The 17426-nt window shown below is 58.9% G+C and overlaps 2 protein-coding genes across 3 annotated transcripts in view; one reads left to right on the plus strand and one right to left on the minus strand.

The window, feature by feature from the left end:
- The first annotated feature begins 4 nt into the window (after positions 1-4).
- CEP63 (centrosomal protein 63) overlaps positions 5-17426 on the plus strand; it is a 39562-nt gene continuing 22140 nt past the window's right edge. Inside the window, exons 1-2 of one of the 2 annotated variants that reach the window (XM_064165614.1) lie at positions 5-222; positions 17157-17301. The gene's annotated coding sequence lies outside the window, so the exon portion shown is untranslated. The remainder of the gene's footprint in view (positions 223-17156; positions 17302-17426) is intronic. The other variant, XM_064165619.1, reaches the window with a different exon arrangement.
- On the minus strand, positions 182-14041 carry LIPH (lipase H). Its single transcript, XM_064165620.1, has 10 exons — positions 13990-14041; positions 10210-10577; positions 9730-9838; positions 9552-9653; positions 8227-8316; positions 6938-7105; positions 5197-5292; positions 3769-3880; positions 3010-3183; positions 182-382 (listed from the first exon to the last, which is right to left on the minus strand). Exons 1-10 carry the CDS (start codon positions 14039-14041, stop codon positions 298-300), a joined length of 1356 nt encoding a protein of 451 aa, XP_064021690.1. The 3' UTR covers positions 182-297.

Raw genomic sequence — 17426 nt, forward strand, 5'->3', positions numbered from 1 at the left:
GGCGGCCGGGAGGAGCTGCGCGGGCAGCGCCCGGGGCACTTCCGCGCCTCGGGGGGCACCGTGCCCGTGAGGGCTCGGCGGGATCCTGCCCTGCCTCGGGTAGGGACGGACTCGGCCGCAGAGCTGCGTTCAGAACCCGTCAGCGCGGTTATTTGTTTGCCACCAGCACAGCCCCGTGTGCAGCCCCTGCCTGCTCTGCAGCAGCTGCAGGGAGGCCTCCAGGTGAGTCCCCGCACGGCTGGCAGCGCGTCCGGTCCAGCGCCTCCAGGCACCGCTCGCCGGTGACACGTCCGGGCCTTAGCTCCCGCTCCGGCACGGGATGGGCTTGAAGGTTCTCTGGGCGTTCTCCTTCAGGACGAGGTCGTACCTGCACAGCTGGGGCCTGCGGAGGGTCCGGCAGCAGCAGTGACAAAGTGACCTCCCCGGGGCCGGCCCCGGGCAGCGCTCACGGCCGCTGCAGGCGGCGCCGGCGGGGAGCCACCCGGAGCCTCACCGAGGTCGCACCGAGCCGGAGCGGTGCGGCCGGGGAGGGGCCTCCGGGAATCGTCTGTCCCAACCCCTCTGCTAAAGCAGGGACCCCTGGAGCGCAGGGCTAGTGGAAGCAAGCCGCCGAGCCCAGCCAGCAGGCAGGCATTGGCTGCAGAGGCCACGGCAGCTCGGCCTCACGCCGCACCGGCACTGCGGTGTCCGCCCCACCGGCTGCTCCTGCCGGCTCCCCTGCCCGCCCCTGCCCGTTCCCCGGGGTCAGCGTGTGGGGCTGTGCTGCCCCTGCGAGCTGGACCCGGCGCTGGGCTGGCTTGGAGCCAGGCGAGCTGAGGCACAGGCAGGGCTTAGCCTGTCACCTGGGGCCACTCGAACGTTAGCCCTGGCACGGGGCATGAGTGAGGCAGGACACCATAGAACCACAGAACCAACCAGGCTGGCAGAGAGCTCCAAGCTCACCCAGCCCAACCTAGCACCCAGCCCTGCCCAACCAACCAGACCATGGCACTAAGTGCCCCAGCCAGGCTTGGCTGCAACACCTCCAGCCACAGCCACTCCACCACCTCCCTGGGCAGCCCATTCCAATGCCAATCACTCTCTTTGCCAACAGCTTCCTCCTAACATCCAGCCTGAACCTGTGCCCTGGCACAGCTTGAGACTGTGTCCCCTTGTTCTGGTGCTGGTTGCCTGGCAGCAGAGCCCAGCCCCACCTGGCTACAGCCTCCCTGCAGGCAGCTGCAGACAGCAATGAGCTCTACCCTAAGCCTGGTGACTTAATGGTGATAAAATAGGCATGAAACTGCCCCCACAGCCTGTGGCAGCTCCTCCCTGGGAACTGGACAGCCTCTGAGGAAATGTTTGGGCATTGGCATCTGCTTTGGGAAGGAGTGAACGGTGTGGCTGGAAGTGGCTGTGCAGTGGTGGGACATGGGGAAGGCAGTGTCAGCAAGGAGGGCCTGCAGAAGGACTTTGCCTGGTGGATGTACACAACCTTGCCTTGTTATGAGACTCAGATAAGGGTAGCAGAGCTGCACAAAGTGCAGAGAGACGTGTCCTGCACCTCTGCCCTCTGGTCTGCTTCACCCTTCTCGCTCTGCCCTGCGGTCCCTGCCTTAACCCCGAGTTAGAGTATGGTGTGGCTTGATGTGGGCCAGTGTCAGCAGCATGGAGCCAGACTCGGTGCCCAATGACAGGACAAGAGGCAGTAGGCACAAACCTGATCATGGGAGGCTCCATCTAAACATGAGGAGGAACTTCTGTGCTGTGAGGGTGGCAGAACCCTGGAGCAGGCTGCCCAGAGAGGTTGTGGAGTCTGATGTCTGGAGCCCTTTGAGGCCCACCTGGCCATGTTCCTGTGAGCCCTGCCCTGGGTGACTCTGCTCTGGTAGGGGAGGTTGGACTGGAGGATCTCCAGAGATCCCTTCTATCCCCTGCCATGCTGTGGTGTCCACACAGTCCTTGCACACAAACTAATCCTTGCTGAGCTCAGGCAGGGATCCAGAGGCACCCTGGAAATGCATGTCCTGGGGTTCCCCAAATTCAGCTCAAGGGTAAGAGCACAGAGACAGAGCAAAGTGGCTGAGGCGTCTGTAGGAGTCTGCTCAGCAGGTACCTGCTGGGTACCTCGCAGTGCTGTGGGCAGGAGTCAGGCTTTAAAGCATAGTGGCCACCAGCTTCCTAGTTACTGGAATTCCAGGGATAAATTCATCTCTCTGCTTGACTGGACATACAAATTAACTGGGACACAGAAGGTGTCTTTGGAGCTGGGCATCTGCCCAGAGTTCAGGCATAGGCAGCTCCTCAGAGGTCATCCTCCTGACCAGAGGGTTGAAGGTCAGACCACTAAGGAGATGTCCTCAGTGCAGCCTCTGTGCTCAAGCAGTGTGGGCATGCACGTGGGGAGTTCATGCTTGAGAATCCTGCCTCCAGTTCTGGTGTCCCACAAAGGGCAGGGAACAGTTGGAGCGGCTCCAGAGGAGGCCACACAGATGCTGCCAGGGCTGCAGCAGTTCTGCTGTGAGCACAGGCTGAGGGAGCTGGGGGGGTGCAGCCTGCAGAGGAGAAGGCTCCAGGGGCACCTCAGAGCTGCTGCCAGGGCCTGAAGGGCTCCTGCAGGAGGGCTGCAGAGGAACTTGTGCTGAGGGCGTCTGAGCCAGGCCAAGGGCAATGGTTTGGAGCTGAGGAAGAAGTTGAGTGTGAGGGTGGTGAGAGCCTGGCACAGGCTGCCCAGGGAGGCTGTGGCTGCCTCCTTCTTGGGGTTGTTGAAGGCCAGGCTGGGTGAGGCCCTGAGCAGCTGAATCCAACTGAGAGGTGTCTCTGGGCATAGTGGGGAGCTTGGGGGAGATGAGCTCTGAGCTCCCTTCCAGCCTGAGCCATTCTGTGCCTCTGTGATAGGTGTAGAAGAATTGCTGCATGTGGAATAAATCCACTTGTTCTGGACGGGCTGGGCTGGGGCAGGAATCTGGGAGGTGCATTTGTGGCTGCCCAGCCTGCAGCAGCAGAAAGGGTTAGCGAAGCTCTGCTCACCTGTCAGGGTTTGTCAGGGAGCGGAGCCTCAGCTGCAGAATCCTGAGTTTGAACCTGGGGCCAATGACAGAGCCTGTGGTGAAGGTCAAAGAGATTCTCTCCACCCTTGAAATGTCCTGGTCGAATCCAAGCAGCAAAGTGATTTGGTTGTACTGCTGGAAGGCTGCAGCTTCCCTGGGGACAAAGCAGAGGTGTCAGAGGGAGCAGCACCCCTGGCAGTGCGGTCAGTGTGAGGTCAGACACTGCTGGGGCAGCAGGCCTGAGCTCAGCAGGGGTCTGGCTGACAGGCAGGGGCTGTGGTGGCTTCAGGTCTCAGCCCCTTTGCACTGAGGGCATCGAGGCAGCCCCAGGTGGGTGGCTGTGCTGGAGGGCAGGGAGCCTCGAGCGGCCTCTGGACAGCAGAGCACCGTGGGCCAAGGCTGACTGGATGAGGGGCAGCAAGGCCAAGGGTCCTGCACCTGGGTCACAACTTGGAGAGGGGCCTGGGGGTACTCAGACACTTAAAGACATTGATCAGGTCCCCTCACAGGGAGGACAGGAACACAGGAACCCATCAAGGCAGGGTTTGAATGTCTCCAGAGAGGGTGACTCCACACCTGCCCTGGGCAGCCTGCTCCAGGGCTCTGTCACCCCCACGGTGATCTCCAGAGGTGCCTTCCAGCCACTGCCGTGCTGTGACCGTGCAGCCACAGCAGGCTGTTCTGCCTGCCCCCGGGCTGTGCCAGCTGATGCTTGTGTGCCCAGCCTGGTGGCACTCACGGGTTCACTCTAGACTCTGCCTTCTGCCCGGTGCCATCAGCTAACGTGATGCTGAGGGTGCCTCTTCGGGGGTCCTTGTTCCAGGTGGTAACATCCAGCAGGTAGTGGTAAACTGAAGTGAGAGGAAAGCAGGTGTGGGCACACGTGGGCACGTGTGGTCTGCCTCCAGCCCAGCCGTGTGCCTGCCTGACCTTGACCTGCAGCTCCCATCTGTCCCTCTTGGCTCATCTGACACAGTGTTCAGCTCCACTTCACGAGGCCTCTCTCTGTCTCTCTCCCACTTGCCATCTTCCTTGCAGAGACTGTGCTGGGCAAGCACAGCAGCAAGGGTCACACAGCTGGCATGCAGGAGGGTTTCTGTGTGCAGCTTTTAGCACATTGTCTTTCCCCATCCATTCTCAGATTGCCTTTCCTTGCCCCTGTCCCCTCTGACCCCCTGCCCTTCTGCCCTCCGCATCTTCCCCTGCTCTGCTCTGCCACAGAACAGAGTCCTCTCTTCTTTGGTCTGTAGCTGCTGACCAGCACTGCAGCTCGGGCACAACCCCTGCCAGCCTCCTGTACTGGGCACCACAGAGTCACTGCTGTATTCAGGCTGGAAGAGACCTCTGAGATCATGAAGTCCAACTGTCAACCAACACCACCATGCCCACTAAACTCCTCCCCAGCCCTGTTCTCTTGACTCTTCCCCACCTTTGCTGCCCTTCTCTGGACCTGCTCCAGCTCCTCAGTGTCCTTCTGGCAGTGAGGGGCCCAGAAATGAACCCAGCACTCAAGCTGTGGCCTCAGCAGTGCCCAGCCCAGGAGGACAATCCCTGACCTGCTCCTGCTGCCCACACCAGTGCTGATCCAGGCCAGGCTGCTGGTGCCCTTCTTGCCCACCTGGGCGCCCCCTGGCTCATCTCCAGCTGCTGACACCCAGCACCCTCATGTCTTTCTCTGCTGGGCACTTTCCAGCCTGGAGCTTTCCTGGGGTGGATGTGACAAGTTCAAGCTCTGGCACCTGGCCTTGGTCAGAAGAGTGAAGCCTTTCCACACCAGCTGCCCCTTGCCTCAGCCCTTTCCCTGTATCTCTGCCTTTGGCCCAAGGTAGCTTCTCCAGCTGTTCATCTCTGAGTCTTTATGATCACACACACCTTCAGCGGCCAAAGATGGAGTCTTGTTCTGAAACAGGCTTTGGGAACTGCCTGCTTAATGGGCATGTCCTCCACAAACCTTGCCAGGCAGAGGAGCCTGTGCTGGCACATCTGGTGAGCATTGACAGCACCAGGCATCAGTGCAGGGAGGGAATGGAATGGGTATGCCTGAAGATGGACACAGTTCTATCCTGCAGCCCTTGGCTTGGCTTCTGAGATGCTGGAAGCACCTCTGCTTGGCTGGTGCTGAAGGAGGCAGTGCACAAAAACCAGCTCAGAAATCTGAGGCACTTACTGCAAAATGGCTCTTGGTCTCCCGTGTCAAAAAACATGCTTGGCACTGGCTGGCTCTGCTGGGTTAGAGAGCTTTTCCACTCGTGGGCATGGTAACCTGGAGAGGGCAGGTGGGAAATGAACAGAGCCTTACTGCACAGGTAGTGCTGAAGAGGCACCAAAGCAAGAGCTGTAAATGGCTTTTGGCTTGCCAGCTGCAGGGCACTGCTGCCACCTGCTCCAGACTACTGTAGCCAGCTCAGTGTCTGAGTACAGGTTGGGGTGGGCTGGAAGGGACCTCCAAAGCTCCTCCAGCCCAAGCCCTGCACTCAGCAGGGGCATCCTGCACCAGGGCAGCTTGCTCACAGCCTTCTCCAGCCTCACCCTGAAGAGCTCCAGGCATGGAGCCTCAGCCAGCTCCCTGGGCAGCCTGTGGCAGGCTTCCAGCAGCCTCCCGGTGCAGAACTTGTTTCTCACAGCCAATCTCAGTCTGCTCTGCTCTCATCTCAAACCACTGCCCTCGTCCTGTCCCTGCAGGCTTTGGGCACAGTCCCTCTGCAGGCTGCTTGTAGCCCCTGCAGGCACTGCCAGGCTGCTCTGAGCTCTGCCTGGAGCCTTCTCTCCAGGCTGAACAGACCCAGCTGCCTCAGCCTGTCTCCACAGCAGAGGTTCTCCATCTCTCATCATCTTGGTGGCTTTCTCTGGACCCTCTCCAGCAGCTCCAGGTCTCTTTGGTGCTGGGTTCCCAAAGCTGGCCCCAGCCCTCCAGGTCAGGTCTGCCCAGAGCAGAGGGGCAGGATCCCCTCTCTCCATCTCTGCCCACACTGCTTTGGATGCAGCCCAGGCTGCCCCTGGCCTGCTGGGCTGGCACTGCCCATGCCTGCTTTCTGTGCAGCACTTCATTTAAGGCTGATCTTTTCCCACATCTGGCACCCATGGTCAGTAAGGATTTCATTTTGCTTTGCAGAATGGAAATTATTCCCTCAGCCTTGGACCTTCATTTCTGCAAGTGTCAGGTTTAGCATCAACCTCTCTGGACTGTCCTGCCCAGGCTGGGGACTCCTCCGTGGCACAGCTGCACAGAGCCCAGCACAGGCTTTGTTCAGCCTCTCTGCCATCTCTGTCAGACTCAGGAGCCTTTGTGGTGCTGAATGTTTCTGTTGTAGCAAGAACACGGCCTTGGCCTTCACTCTCTGCAACCAAAGCACTTTAAGTCATTGTTTCTGTGACTTCAGGCCAAAGCTGGCCCCAGCCCTGCAGGTCAGGTCTTGAGCCTGGCCTTGACACCCACTCCTCAGACATTTGTAAGCAGCAATGAGCTCCCCCTCAGCCTCCTGCCCCCCAGGCCAACCAGCCCCAGCCCTCAGCCTCTTCTCAGGTCGGAGCTGTTCCAGTGCCCTCAGCAGCTCAGTGCCCTGTGCTGGACTCTCCCCAGCAGTTCTTTCTCCTTCTTGAGCTGAGGAGCCCAGACCTGGGCACAGCAGTGCAGGTGAGGCCCCAGCAGGGCAGAGCAGAGGGCAGCAGAGCCTCCCTTGCCTGGCTGGCCACAGCCTATGCACCCTGGGATGCCCTTGGCCTTCTTGGCTAGGAGGGCACCTTGCTGGCTCCTGGGCAGCCTGGTGTCCCCAGCACTGCCAGACCCTTTTTCTCACAGCTTTTTTCCACAAGCCCTTTAGCAAGCATCTGTCAGAGCCCAGGGTCCAGCCAGGCTGAAGCTGTTGGAGAGGTCTCTCCAGGACACATTCCCTTCCACGGAGCCTTACCTAGGATGGGGCATGGCAAAGGCCAGAAGGCTTGGCAGCTGGTGCACTTGGCATTCCTGTAGTTCCTGTAGGAGTCACAGGGGTAGGCAGTGATGTTGCAGCTCTGTCTCAGGGATGCCATGAAGAGGAAGACAGATCTCTGGTGGTCACATTTGAAGTACTGCAGCCCTGTGTGGTGCAGAGGGGAGAAATGCTCTGAGCAGCCCTCGGCCTTCAGCCAGCAGTTTCCTCCTGACCTCCACTCTTAACTCTGTCTCAGCTTTTCTCTCTCTCAGCTCAGGAGTAACAACTGAATACTGCTTCCTTTTTGGGGGGCTCATGGCTTTACATTTTGTTTAAAAGCCATGACCAAAAAAACAGCAAAATGAGTGAAGCCTCACAGGGGAGGGACTTTGCCACAGGGCTGAGAGTGCCAGGATGAGGGACAGTGGCTTTGGGCTGGGAGAGGGGAGAGTGAGAGTGGAGAGGAGGAAGAAACTGTTGAGAGTGAGGGTGGTGAGACACTGGCTTAGGTTGCCCAGGGAGGTTGTGGACCACATTGAGTGCTTCTGTGCTCCACAGCCTCCCTGAAGGTGTTGAAGGCCAGGCTGAATGAGGCCTTGAGCAGCCTGGGCTGGTGGGAGATGCCCCTGGGCATGGCAGGGGCTTGGGGATGGATAATCTCTGAGATCCTTCCACCCCACCCTGTGGTTTCTGTGGGCTGCTGCTTCAGGCTGGTTCCATTCTCTTGGCTCTGCTGAGGGGTAAGTTCCCATCGTTGCCTTTCCTTCTGCAAGGCATCTTCCCCTCCCAGCTTTCACAAACCCAGTTCTGCTGTCAGGCTTTCTTGCATCCCAGACTAGGGCTCTACCTGCCAGGCTGCACTGCTGGGCTCTGCTAAGGCCCATTGGATGTGGCACAATTCATCCTGAGCCTGCTTTCTGAACAGCTTCTTGCCACTGCTGGTCCCTGGGGGCTGTGTAGGTTCCAAGGAATCACAGCAAAATCAATCCCTGGGGAGGGTTCTAAACATAACCACAAATCTGCCTGATGACTTTTTTGCGTGGGCAGTTAACCCATTTGCATCTGTAACTGAGAGCAGCAGAACCCAGCCTCAGAGCTGTGCCTGCTGCAGCTCAGCTGAACTGCTCCCCAGCGCGCTGCCCCAGTGCTGCCTGGAGATTGCTTTCCTGCTTGCCCAGAACGTGGCCTCCAGGTGTTTGAGCAGTGGTGATTTTTCTCTGGCTCTCTCCTCTTCTGGCTGCAAACATTTTGCCAGCGTTGGTACAGATGGAGGCAGAGTGAATTACCAGAGAATAGGGTGAGTGGACAGCCAGGCTGGTCAGCGCCACCGTTGGGGTAGAAGTCGATGTGCCCCAGGGCTTCTCTGTAGCCTAACCCTGCCAGAAAGACACAGCAGGGGTGAGGGGATGGTAAACCACAGCATGCAGGAGAAGGAAGTGGGGAGACACTGGCACAAGTTGCCCAGGGAGGTTGTGGAGCACAGAAGCACCAAATGTGCTCTTCAACCACATTCTGTGCCTCTGTGCTCCACAACCACCCTGGAGGTGTTCAGGACCAGGTTGGATGAGGCTTTGAGCAGCCTGGGCTGGTGGGAGGGGTCTCTGGGCATGGCAGGGGATTGGAGCTGGATGAGTTTTGAGGTCACTTCCAACCCAACCCATTCTGTCGTTCTGTGGAGCATAAGGAACTGCCTGAAGAGACTATGAGCTGCTTAGCTGGGAGCTGCCTGCCCATGCAGGGCACCAGTGGCACTCATCTCTCCAGGCAGGTGGCCAAAGGGCTGTGGCCCAGCTGTGTCATTTTAGCAGTGGCATCAAGTGCCCATAATAAGCCTGTGAGTGTGAGTGCACAAAACTAGCCCCGTGGCTCTGCCTGCAGGAGAGGAAAAGGAGTGGCAGCCACTGGATATTGCTGCACTGCTGAAGACCAAGGTGGGAGGTGAGGAGCAGCCATGTGGTGAGGCTGCCAAGTGCCAGGGGCAGGATGCAGTGGGTCAGAGGGAAGGTTTGCATCTCACTGCTGGCCTGGCTGGAGGAGTTGAAGACGTGCTGGGCACCAGACAGGAGAGGGCTGAGGGAGGTGCCAGGTTTGCCCCAGAGGAAGGTCTAGCCCTCAGAACGTGGGATGGAGAGTGGAAGCATGGAGCCCCGAGGCTGGGGGTAGCTGATGTGCCGCTGGGAGCTGGGCTGTGTGCCTTGCTGTGGAGATGCTGTCTGCTTGGTGGCAGCCTGAGCCCGCAGCTGCGCTGCCGACAGGGCACTGCTGTACCAGTGCCCAAGTCCTTCCCAGGCCAGGAGGCTGTGCTGCTATAGAAAAGCAGTGTGGCTTGAAAGGCACAGGAACAGCAGCTCCTGAGGGACTGCTGCCAGCAGTGTGGGCAGCACAGGCTGGCAGCACCCCCACAGCAGTCGTGTCCCCAGCAGTGTGGGCAGCACAGGCTGGCAGCACCCCCACAGCAGTCGAGTCCCCAGCAGTGTGGGCAGCACAGGCTGGCAGCACCCCCACAGCAGTTGTGTCCCGCGGGCCGGAGGCGCAGGCTGCCGCGGCGCTGTGCCGTGCCCGCAGGCAGTGCGCGGGCTCCTGGCAGCGTGGGCAGGAGGCTGCCACCTACCGTCGGTGTCCGAGTGGATGACATCCACGAACTGGGCATCTGTAGGGTCCAGCCTCTCGCCGGGCGGCTTCCCTCTGTACAAGGGACCTGCTGGGTCCAGGCCTGCAAACAAAGCCAGAGACATGGCTCCACTTGCTGTCAGCAGCTGTGCCCACAGGGAGGGCACTGCCAGGCTCACCTGTGATCCTTCCCAGCGCGCCAGCAAACAGCTGCCCCACGAAGCCAGCGATGTGAGCTCCCAGGCTGACTCCTATCATGTGGAAGGAGCCAAGCGATGCTCCGTTGATCTGAGGTGCAAGAGCAGTCATGGTCACTGATCTGGGCACAGGAAGGGCATCACAGGTACCCACAGAGCAATGCAAAGGCAGCTCCCTGCTTTACCCAGGCTTCCCCTGGTGTGTTCCACCCTGCACAGAGTGCCTGAGCACCACCAGTGCCTGTCTGGAGGCCCAGCCCTGCTGCCTTTCTGTGCCCTTGCCACTGCCTGCTCACTCATGCTGAGCTTGGTGCCCACCAAGACCCCCAGGCCCCTTTCCACAGGGCTGCTCTCCAGCCAGGAGGATCCCAGCTGAGCTGCACTCCTGGCTGCAGACTCCTGTCCCTTCTGAGCTTGCTCCATGCCTACCCACCTCAGCCCAGAGGACTGTGCCCAGCTCACCAACATTTCGTCAATCAGCTTCTTCAGAGTCTCAGCAACCTTCCTGCAGTTCCTGGAAGCAGTGCTGTAGTTGAGGGTGGTTGCCCCCCGGTTCCAGTCCACCAGGATGATGTTCATGTCCTCTGCAGAGAGCAGCAGCTGCAGCAGGTCGGGCAGCCAGCGCGGGGCCGAGCCGGTGAGCCGGTAGCCGTGGATGATGAAGGTGGTTTTCTTGGCCACATCCAGGTGCATGGAGGCTGCTGACTTGAGCTCCTCAGCACAGTTGGAGTTCTGCCTGGTGTAGAGAAGCAGCTTCACCTTCAGGTCTGTGCCCATCAAAGCATTGCCAAAGCCCAGAACTGTGAAGGCAGGGCAAGTCTTGCCAGGGTCTGCAAAGAGCGCAAGGGGCAGGCCTCAGGTCAGCACCCATGCATTTGCCCTTTGTGCCTGCCAGCCATGCACAGGCACTGCTAGAGCTGGCTGAGCCAGGGCTGCTCCTTTCCACCATCTCTGTGACTGGAGTTACCCTGCAGCTCTGGAGTTCTTGCCGTGCTGGAAGCAGCACAGCAAGCAGAGCCCTGAGCAGCATGCCCTGGGACAGCACCACCCTGCCTCCTTCTGCTGGCAGCTGGGAAGTGGCAGGGACTCGCTCCAGAGGTCCTGCTAGTGAAGATGGTGTCAGGGCCTGATGAGCAGGGTGCAGGGTGGGTCCTGCACGGGTCTGAGAGCTGCCCAGATGCTGGCAACCTAACTTGGCTGGGAGCCTCCTGCTTTCAGCACACCTGCTCTTGGTGGCAGAAGAAAGGAGCCAACTGTTGCCAGAGACGCGCCAAAGAAGCTGCCAAGTTAGGGTACCTAACCCCAGACAGGTTTAGGGTAGAGAGCTCTGCTCATGGCTTCTTTGTGCCCCCAGCCTGCAGCCAAGAGGGGCAGCTCACTGCCCTATTTGTACCTGCAGATGCTGCCTGCTGCTTCCCAGTGTGAAATGGGACACTCTTGGTCTGCAGGAGCTATGATCCTGGTACTGCTTTAGGCACAGCTGAAGTGAGTGAATGGGGTGCAAGTGATGCTGGCTGGGATGCCCTCTGGCACTTGAGAGCCTGACTTGCCCTTTGCTTTGCCAGCAGAACACCAGCTGAGTCTTCAGAGTCCGACACCACCTCTTGACAGGGCATGGCATGGACTGCAATAGCTGTCTCCAGACAGGCAGTGCTTAGGAAGGCCCTCCAGGCTTTGTAGCCTCTTCCCCCAGATCCCCTTAATCTTGCTGCAGGGCCTTGTGGGAGAGAAGTGTCTGTCTCACACACACAGAGCTTGGGCTGCACTCGTTCAGGCTGCAGTTGCCAGAGGAATCTTCCTGATCTTTGCTGGAACGCTGTGGTGGAGCTGGGGAGGCTTTAGAAGCCTGCAGCTGGGAGCTAATTGTGCTCCAGCAACTCTCCAGCCCTCTGCAGACTGCAGTTTCTAAAGGGTGAAGCTCTCAGTTCCTGTGAGCAGCTTTGCCTTTCCTCCTCCTGTGGAAATCAGCAGCATGAGGCTGTACAGATGTTGTCTGCCCAGCACATAAAATAATCTGCTCAGTTGCTATAGTTCTGCTAATTACTTTGCAGAAGCCCTGGGGGCTCTAGAAATAAAAGTGAATAGGCTGAAAGGATGCTGCAGTTCAGTCCAACAGGACATGTTTAAATGCTGCCATAAATTCAGAAAGAGAGACTGGGGATCCATGGAGCCCTTCCTGCAGCCAGGCTGTGCTGGAGCAGGAGCAGTGGGAAGTGGACCATCAGCCAAGCCACTGAGCTGAAGGTGGCTGGGGTCAGGGTGGGTTAGGAGCAGCCCTGGAGAAAGAGCCTTGGGGGTGCTGGTGCTGAGCAGCTCCCCCGCAGCCAGCAGTGCCTCCTGCAGCCCAGCAGGCAGCTGGGTGCTGGCTGCAGCCAGAGCAGTGTGGGCAGCAGGGCAGGAGAGGGGAATTGTGCCCCTTGGCTCTGCTCAGACCTCACCTCCAACCCTGCCTCCAGTGCTGCTGTCCCCAGCGTGAGAAGGACACAGAGCTGTGGAGAGAGGCCAGAGGAGGCCACACAGATGCTGCCAGGGCTGCAGCAGCTCTGCTGTGAGCACAGGCTGAGGGAGCTGGGGGGGTGCAGCCTGCAGAGGAGAAGGCTCCAGGGGCACCTCAGAGCTGCTGCCAGAGCCTGAAAGGAGCCTGCAGGAAGGCTGCAGAGGGACTTGTGCTGAGGGGGTCTGAGCCAGGCCGAGGGCAATGGTTTGGAGCTGAGGCAGAGCAGGGGAGAGTGGAGCTGAGGAAGAAGTTGTTGAGTGTGAGGGTGGTGAGAGCCTGGCACAGGCTGCCCAGGGAGGCTGTGGCTGCCTCCTGCTTGGGGTTGTTGAAGGCCAGGCTGGGAGAGGCTTTGAACAGCAGAGTCCAGCTGAGAGGTGCCCCTGGGCATGGCAGGGGCTGGAGATGAGCTCTGAGCTCTTCCACTCGAGCCATTCCAGGATTCTGTGCTCTCTGTAACGCCTCAGTCCCAGGCGCAGCGTGACCCTGGGCCAGGCGTGCAAGAGTGGAGGTGACCTGGGTGGCTCTCTTGGTTGGAACTGGATTATCTTTAAGGTCTCTTCCAACCCAAACCTTTCTGTGATCCTGTGGCATTAGCCCAGTGTGCCACTAGCCCAGTTCCAGCCCTGGCATGGCCCTGGGCTTGCTGAACTCATAGGCTGACAGTGTTGTTTGGACTGGGACAGGTTTCTGACATCAACAAGTCCAACTGTCAGATCACTGTGGCCATTAAACTGTGTTCCTGCCTGGAAAGGTCTCAGGAATGGTTGGAGAAGAAGCTGCAGTGTTTGGTATCATTGCAGAAGGTCCCAGAGTGGACAGCAGCAGCATGTGGAGCACAGCTGGAGGTGGGTAGGTTCAGCCTGGAGGTGAGGAGGAAGTTCTTCACCATGAGAGTGGTGAGAGGCTGGCAGGGGTTGCCCAGGGAGGTGGTTGAGGCCCCATGGCTGGAGGTGTTTGAGGCCAGGCTGGCTGAGGCTGTGGGCAGCCTGCTCTAGGGTAGGGTGTCCCTGGGCATGGCAGAGGGGTTGGAAGTAGATGACCCTTGTGGTCCCTCCCAACCCTGCCTGATTCTACAGCTCTATGTGTGTGTGTGCCACACCTTGTCCTTCTGCTCCCTCCCAGCCCCACCGGTGCTTCGGGGTGGGGAAGGGAAGGGGGTGATGAATGACCAGGGTGATTAGCAGCAGCGTGAGGTATGGGCAGAGCACTTGAACCCAGGGCTGCTCAGGCAGTTCACTGTTCTCCCTCTCTTCTGTTTTCCAACATGCAAAGTGGGATGGCAACAGCAGTGTCCTGGGCAAGGAGCTCTGCCAGCACAGCGCCTGTGGCCACCTGTTACACTGCTGCTCCTGTGGGAGCTGAGCAGCTTCTGTCTCGAACTGAGCTTCTCCTCCAAGCTGCTGTGACAGCAGGAGGCCATCCTCAGAATACAGCCTTGGGGCAGAGTGGCTATCCTCGTGCTGTGCCTGCATCCCTTTGGGACCAGTCCCTGTGCAGCCTGCTTATAGCCCCTTCAGGTACTGGCAGGCTGCTCTGAGGTCTCCCTGGAGCCTTCTCTGCTCCAGACTCTCTGCTGCAGGTCAGTACCACCCACCCAACTTAAGCTGTCCTAATGTACTCCTGGCAGAGATACAGAGAAAGGAAGGCTCCATACAGAACCCAAAATCCCTGGCACTGCAGCATGGCAAGAGAAGCCTTTAGCTCTGGTTCCCCAAAGCCTTTACAACAAACCCTTTGTTCCTTACCTGCTCTCACCCCATTCCAGAGGCAGATGAACACAAGGCACAGGCTCAGCATCTGGACTTCCACGTGAAACTTGTGCAGCTAAAGCACTTGAGGACCTCCAGTGCCTCTGGCAGGTGTCTGCTGTCTGGGGCAAGAGTTTGCTCTCCTTTCTTCTGCCACCAGCAGTAGGTGTGGTGAGAGGAGGAAGTTGCCAGCCAAGAAGTGCAGACCTCTTTAGTTATACAACTCCAGCTTCTTCTGCAACAGGTGTGGCACCTTCTCTTCTGCCAGGTGCCCTGCTTTTAAATGCTGCTTGCCCAGGGCAGTGACTAGGCAGGCACAGAGCTCTGGCTTCACACTGCAAGCAGCACTTGGGCCACACCTGTTGGGACACAGGCTGTGGCTGTGCAAGGAGTGAGGGAGGGCAGCACAGCCTCGAGTGTCTCTGAAGGCTGGTATGCATCTGGGCAGGGCCAGCACTTGGTGCCACACAGCCCTAGCTGCTAGTACCCTGTGCTGCCACAGCCCTCTGGCTCTCCTGAGCACTCTGCCCCAGCACCTCTGCTGCAGCACCCTGGCAGGAGGCAGATCCATAGGTTCATGGAATGGGGTGGGTTGGAAGGGACCTTAGACCTCACCCAGCTCAAACCCCTGCCATGCCCAGGGACACCTCCCACCAGCCCAAGTTGCTCAAGGCCTCACCCAACCTGGCCTTCAACACCTCCAGGGAGGAGGCAGCCACAGCCTCCCTGGGCAACCTGTGCCAGGCTCTCCCCACCCACACTCTCAACAATTTCTTCCTCATCTCCACTCTCACTCTCCCCTCTCCCAGCCCAAAGCCACTGTCCCTCATCCTGGCACTCCCAGCCCTAAGCCACTGTCCCTCATCCTGGCACTCCCAGCCCTTCTCCAAAGCCCCTCCCCAGCTCTATTGGAGCCCTTCAGCTCTTAGCAGGCTGCTCTGAGGTCTGCCTGCAGCCTTCTCCAGGCTGCACAGCCACATCTCTCCCAGCTGGCCCCACAGCAGAGCTTCTGCAGCCTCTCAGCATCTTGGTGGCCTCCTCTGGACCCTCTGCAGCAGTTCCACATCCCTTGTGCTGGGTTCCCAGAGCTGGAGGCAGTGCTGCAGGTGAGGTCTGAGCAGAGCAGAGAGGGAAGTTACCAGTGGAGTCAGTGTGGGTCTCTTTTGGGAGCAGCTTGTCTGGCATCCCACCATGTTTTCATGCAGCCCTGCTGGGACCTGATGAATTCATCTCTGGTTTCATAGAATCAGCCAGGTTGGAAGAGACCTCCAAGATGATCCAGCGCAACCTATCCCCCAGCCCTAGCCTGTCAACCAGACCATGGCACTAAGTGCCTCATCCAGGCTTTGCTTGAACACCTCCAGCCACAGAGACTCCACCACCTCCCTGGGCAGCCCATTCCAATGCCAATCACTCTCTCTGACAACAACTTCCTCCTCACATCCAGCCTGAACCTGCCCTGGCACAGCTTGAGACTGTGTCCCCTTGTTCTGTTGCTGGGTGCCTGGCAGCAGAGCCCAACCCCACCTGGCTACAGCCTCCCTTCGGGTAGACAGCAATGAGCTCTGCCCTGAGCCTCCTCTGCTGCAGGCTGCACACCCCCAGCTCCCTCAGCCTCTCCTCACAGGGCTGTGCTCCAGGCCCCTCCCCAGCCTTGCTGCCCTGCTCTGGGCACCTTCCAGCACCTCAACATCTATCTGTAATGGAGGAGCCCAGAACTGGACACAGCACTCCAGGTGTGGCCTGAGCAGTGCTGAGCACAGGGGCACAAGAACCTCCCTTGTCCTGCTGCCCACACTGCTCCTGAGCCAGCCCAGGATGCCATTGGCTCTGCTGCCCACCTGGGCACTGCTGCCTCCTCTGCAGCTCCTCTCTCCCAGCACCCCCAGGGCCCTCTCTGCCTGCCTGCTCTCAGCCACTCTGGCCCCAGCCTGTAGTGCTGCTTGGGGTTGTTGTGGCCAAAGTGTAGAACCCTGCACTTGGCCTCGTTCAGTCTCATCCCCTTGGCCTCTGCCCACCCATCCAGCCTGGCCAGGTCCCTCTGCAGGGCTCTGCTACCTTCCAACAGATCCACAGCTGCTCCTAGCTTGGTGTCAGCTGCAAACTCACTGCTGCTGGACTCAATCCCCTGCTCCAGATCATCAACAAAGATATTGACCAGGACTGAGCCCAGCACTGACCCCTGAGGAACACTACTAGTGCCATCTGCCCACTGGATGTGGCACCATTCAGCACCACTCTCTGAGCTCTGCCATCCAGCCAGTTCCTGACCCAGCACAGAGTGAATCTGTCCAAGCCATGAGCTGCCAGCTGTGCCAGGAGCTTGTTGTGGCAGATGGTGTCAAAGGCTTTGCTGAAGCCCAGGTAGACTAGTCCAGGTAGTTCAAGCCAGAGGGGCTTTTTCTCTTCTTCCCTGCTGGACAGGAGGAAGCTGACAGGTGCAAAGACAACAACTGCCAGGGGTCTGCAGTTGGAGCTGGCAGATCTGGTGGCATAATGGTGGACGAGAGCAGAGGGGAGTACAGAGGTGGGGCAAGGGAAGGAGCCAGGGTGGCTGCTGCACAGAAAGCTCTGTGGGAGCCTTGCTTAATGCTTTCTTAGCAAACCCTTCTGATGTAGGCCAGGCAAAGCAGGATGGGGAGGATCAGAAACACCTCATTAAGCACAGGCTCTGCTTTTTGCCCCTGGTGATGACAGAGGGAGGAGCTGAGCTGCCAGCTGCAGAGCTGTTTCCCTGGCTCCTGCTGTACCCAGCAAGTGTTTTGACTTGGCTGCCTCCCGAGTGAATGCTCAGCTCTGCCTGCAGCTCCTGCTTGTTCGGGCAAGTGCAGGCAGGGATTGCAGCCCAGAGATGTCACCCAGCCACACCTGAGCTTCTTCACAAGCACTTGGAGCTCCCCATGCTCCTGCAGCTCAGTCTCCCAGGACATGTGCCCTGCTGGGATTCCAGCTGGGGGGCACACAGGCAGAGGTGGAGGCTGTCGTTTTGAAGAGGATAAACAGTGAGAAGACACCAAGAAAACTTCAGTGCAGCCTGGAAGCTGTGGGAGTTGCTGCTTCTGCTGCACAGGCACAACAGAATCTTGTGAAATATTGTTTCAGTTCCAGTTCCCTTCTCACCTCCACCAGAAACCCTAAACTCTGTCAAAATATTTTCTGCCTAGGAAGTCCTGGCAGCGGTGTGAAGGCATCAGTCCAACAGTGAGACAGGCAAGAGGAGCAGAAGGCTTCTACCTACCGCAGACGTCTTGTGAGAATCAGCAGAGGAGGCCTTGCAGAGGGCCTTGCCCCTGCCCAGCACAGCCAGAGGTAACAATTCACTGCCTGAGGACAAGCTCCTCTTGCTTTCCCCCGGCACTTCCCAGATTCCCAGTTCCCATCTCAGAGGGCTCCTGCAGGTGTCTCACTGGGCCAGGCAGGTTCTTACCGGGACA

The sequence above is a fragment of the Pogoniulus pusillus genome, chromosome 26 (genome assembly GCF_015220805.1).
Source record: "Pogoniulus pusillus isolate bPogPus1 chromosome 26, bPogPus1.pri, whole genome shotgun sequence".
In the NCBI taxonomy this organism is placed as follows: Eukaryota; Metazoa; Chordata; class Aves; order Piciformes; family Lybiidae; genus Pogoniulus; species Pogoniulus pusillus.